Below are 4,470 nucleotides of genomic sequence, written 5' to 3'. Positions count from 1 at the left end.
CCCACGTTTGTTGCAAGGGGAAGGGCTCTACCCACGTTTGTTGCAAGAGCATATAACTAAGCAGAGATATTAAGAGAGAGCGGGTAGAGAAAACAAATTAATTGGCCACAGATCACTTCTCAAAAAAATTTAAATTAAATATTAAGGAGTGTGAAACAAAGAAAAGTTCTAGTAGAGAAAGGAATTTGAAACATATCTTCATCCTCGGCAATTCCTACTGTTCAGCTCAGGCAGATTCGGCTTCACATATTGGCAAAAAAACATATGCATCAGACACCAATCTCATTCCTTATACTAGGTACAATGATGAGAAATGGACTAAATGACTAAGCAGCTGGGAGTTCAGTACAACAGCACCGGCAGCTTTCTGGCACCTAAGTCTTCTTGCCATGATAATTCACACAAACTTTGAATCCATCTATTCCAGAATCACAGAAAATGTGGCAAACACCATTCATTAAATTCATCACATTTGAAGAAAAACACTGAGTTGCCTGAGTAAGCTCTCTGAGTACTCTTCAAAGCAGCCCTTTTTTATTAACTTCTCTAATCGCCAGGTTGTCATTCTCTCAACAAAAATACTGAAACTATTTATGTTTCCGGAATAACTAAATAGATGGGACTGGTGGAAACCCACAATGAAAGTATATATTGACCAGTTATGGAAAATGGGCCCAGGTCTTTCTCATACATAAGAGTTGATCCTGAGCTTTCTCTCCCATTCTGAAGAAATACTCCAAATACTTAAGTTAATGTGTAAAAATGAGGCCACTACCACCTTCCTTCTATGTCTTGCATGGGCCAGTCTGAGAGGGCCTACTGCACTGAGCACTACAAATGGCAGAAGAGCCAAACTGCTGAGCCATTCGGTGACTTAGGAAAGCTGAAAAGGACTTTCCATTTTCAAACTCACTTTTAAATCCTGATTCAGCTCAGATTCTTGACATAGCAAAAAAGAAAGTTTGCAAGATCTGGTGTGGGAAATGAGCGGCTCACATATGGCTCACCAAACCTTTACTTTAAAAAAAAAAAAAAAGGAAGAAAACTACAAACATTTTGCCCAAATATTCCCAAGGGAGTAAGAAACACACATCATGTGGAAAGATACAAAGATGAGCAAGAGCAATAAAAAGCAAGAGTAAACCCAATAATAAATCCAGACAAACGTGATGACAAGCACTGGGTTTAGCTACAGGTTATTGGGCACAACAACTGAACAAACAGATTTAACAGTTTGGTGGGTTTTGTTTGTTTTTTTTTATTTCTCAGTGTCAAAGGCCTTTTTGCACAGGGCAGCAATATACGGCTGTACAAAACACTGGTTGGCAGCTTCTGGAAACAGCTGAGCCCATGTAAATTTCCCTTCACCGAGTGCGACAAGGACACGTACTCGCCAACTGCAGCATTAGCCCACGGCTATGACAGCAGTGACGAGACACCCCGCACTCGAGGACCGTGACTTTGCTGTTGTATGGGGAAGGTGCAGGGGATGGGCCAAGCCCAACTTACTCGCTGGGACCGGCGGGCAGGGGAGGCGAGGAGCCAGCGGGGCGCACACGGGGAGCTCACGGCGCTGCCGCCGCGGCTCGGCCGCTCCCCCGGCCCGGTCCGGCCGCACCTTCAGGCCGCTTCACCACAGGTGAGCGCAAGGGTGGCGGCTCCGTCCCCCACCTGCCTTACTCACCTCGTCCTCCAGCAGCGTCGGCAGAGGCTCGAAATCGTAGCAGTTCACCTCCTCCTCCTCTTCCTCATAAAACACGTCCTCTGCGGCGTCAAGAGCCTCCATCCCGCCGGGCGAGGGAGCAGAGGCTTCACCTCCGCAGCCTCCCTATGCGCCCGGAGCACGGCCCTCGGCCCCCGCTACGGCTCATTCCCCTCACCCGCCCGCGGGGTGCCCCCGACCACGACCCCCGCGGCGCCGCCCGCCCGCTTTAACCCCTTCCCGGGCCGGGCCCGACCGCGGGGCGCCCCCGCCCCTCCCGCGCCGCCGCTCAAGCCGCGGCCCGGGGCAGCGCTGCCATGGCAACGGCCGCCGCCGCCTCGCCCGCGCGGCCTCACTGCGGCGCCGCCCGCCCTCCTGCGGCGCCGCCCGCCCGCGCCGCGCCCCGGGCGGCCCCGACTGTCACCGGGGGATGGCTGCGGGTCGCGGCGTGTCCACCAGCCTGGACTATCCCGCTGGCCGGGAGCCGGTGACGGTGGGAAGCGGGTGGCGTGGCGGTGCGCCCTGAGGAGCGCGACCGCCGCAGTGCCGGCTGCGGCCGCCGTGGCCCCGCGGGAGCCGGAGCCGGTGCCCTGTTCGGCCGCGCTCTGCGGGCGAACGGCGGCGGCGGGAGGGAGGGTTGGTGTCGGGGAGAGGCCGAGGCTGCAGCGGTGCCTGGCCCCGAGGCGCTGCCCGGCGCTGAGCGACCCCCGCCCCGCCTGCCCGAGTCCCCCGGGCCCGCGTTACCGCCGCCGGCTCTGCAAACCGCTGGGTTTACTGGATAAAGCGGTGGTTAGATTTAGGTGAACAAGTATTTGCATGATCATGGCATAACTCCTGACGCAGTTCGAACCATAACAACTGCAAACAAAACCAAGCCGGTATCACCAGCTTTCTGTTCATCAGTTGTGGCCCATTTTTGCACTCAACAGGGCTTAGGGTGCCTCAAGTAACTTCGTTAAGACTCTCCTTGAAATCAAAAGTTCAAGATCAAGGATTCCTTCAAAACCACCACCTGCATAAGCCAGTTTTTATTTCAAGTAAACCTCATTGGAGAGCTCAGGTTGTTTTGAGTAAACAGGCCTGGGAATAGGAATTGGCATTTGGTAATGGACAGATAACCCCTGAGCAGGTGTCTCCTGATTTAAGTCACATCAGAATCTTACATCTACATTGTAAACAATGGTGGATGGTGAGAATATACTCTTTTCTCCTGTAATTAAATTTTAGAACTACAGATACTTGGAAAATAAGGGTGCCATTTTCATTATTCTGCTTTCCTGTATTCCTATAATTCTATGTCAAAATGAAGTATGCTAATTAATTAATCTCTGCACAGTACATCAAGCAAAGCAAGAGCTTTATATTTTCTTCTTGCATGTAGTACTCTGTGGAAAAGATTAATACTCTGTTAAAATATATATTAACAAACACTGTGAAGCAAACAAAGATACTTTGATTAACTGCCCCATAAAAGTCATCCTGCAGTTGTAAGATTTCTCCCAATTAAACATTATTTGGATACATTCCACAGTTACGGCATGCTACTGAATAAAAAACCAAACCTGGGCAGATTGGAGTCTTTCATATATATGCTGTCTTATTACTAACATTTTTTAATGGATATGAACTATATATATACACACACACTTATAATTTGGTAACTAGGGCTTTTAGTTGTGACCAAATACTAAAGCACGGGAAACAGTGAGTGCCTGGTGTTTCTGAAAAGAAAAAAAAAAGCCCAATGTGACTCCAATAACAGTATTATTATAAAATGTTTCTTAAACTGTATTTCACCAGCGTTTTTGGCAAAATGTTTTCTTCAGGCAGCACAATCTACCCAAGAAGAATCCTGAATTCTGGACTCTTGTGTACTGACCCATAACTGCATTGTAAAGAAGAAGAAAAGAGAAAACTTTTTCTGGTGCCTAAATCAGGCCTAATATCTACACTCATCCTTACATACATCTTAGACAGCTCTCCATTGCAATCACCACTTGAGCATTCACAAATATTTCTGAAAAGAAGTTTAAGTTAAACCTATGGAAGCTGCACAGAAATTCACATGCTAGTTTTGAAAAGATCAGTATTTTTTTTGACTAAGAGAAATTCCCTTGCCAGTAAATGAGTGATAGGGCATTTCCCTGTGAGGTTAGCAAACTCAGGTTCATACACATACCCTGCATTATCTGGACCTTGAATCTAGGCTTGGGTAGATTTTGTTAGAGTAAGTGACTAACTGACAAGTGATTTGAGATCTCTCTCTCTGTAGCTGTGGTTAACTTACTTGCTCCACTGAAGAACTGTTTAGACGAAGTGGAAATTGTACAAAATGGAAAATAAATGAAACACAGAATTGCTCTGTAAACAAAAACTTGTAGTAGACTTAGCCTTATCACAAATGCCTTGATGGACAGGAAAAAACAGTCAATGGAACTGATATGGTTTGGAAGATTTTTTCCAGAATAATTGCTATTTTAAGCCTATGGTCACATCAATAATTGTGTTGTTTTGATTTCCTCATTGGTCTCACAGCTGAGGCAACTGTCAGAAAAGGCATTGCAACTTGTTTGATACATTCATGTAGCAATTCTTATGCTAGAGTATTCATTCTTATTAACATCTGCAATTAGTCATGGCCCACGGGAACTGTTGGAGGACATGCAACACTACACAGTTCAGCATTAGAAAAAACACACATGTAGATGAAGCTGTCAGTTTTTCTGCAGTCATATTTTCTGTTCTTTCCACAATGTTGCTTAAGGAAG

General features: G+C 47.0%; 1 protein-coding gene across 6 annotated transcripts in view; it reads right to left on the bottom strand.

Moving 5' to 3' along the window:
* KNDC1 (kinase non-catalytic C-lobe domain containing 1) overlaps positions 1-1,874 on the bottom strand; it is a 60,213-nt gene extending 58,339 nt beyond the window's left edge. For all 6 annotated transcript variants that reach the window (XR_003532361.1, XR_003532362.1, XM_027672190.1 and 3 more), the window contains exon 1: positions 1,685-1,874. Coding sequence is in view for 4 of the 6 variants with exons in the window: in XM_027672190.1 (XP_027527991.1) it covers positions 1,685-1,786 (102 nt within the window). In the remaining 2 variants the exon portion in view is untranslated. The remainder of the gene's footprint in view (positions 1-1,684) is intronic.
* Positions 1,875-4,470: the final 2,596 nt, after the last annotated feature.

The sequence above is a fragment of the Neopelma chrysocephalum genome, unplaced genomic scaffold (assembly GCF_003984885.1).
Source record: "Neopelma chrysocephalum unplaced genomic scaffold, ASM398488v2 Primary Assembly neopelma1_97390, whole genome shotgun sequence".
Classification (NCBI taxonomy): Eukaryota; Metazoa; Chordata; class Aves; order Passeriformes; family Pipridae; genus Neopelma; species Neopelma chrysocephalum.
This window is presented reverse-complemented; position numbering and strand designations above follow the sequence as displayed.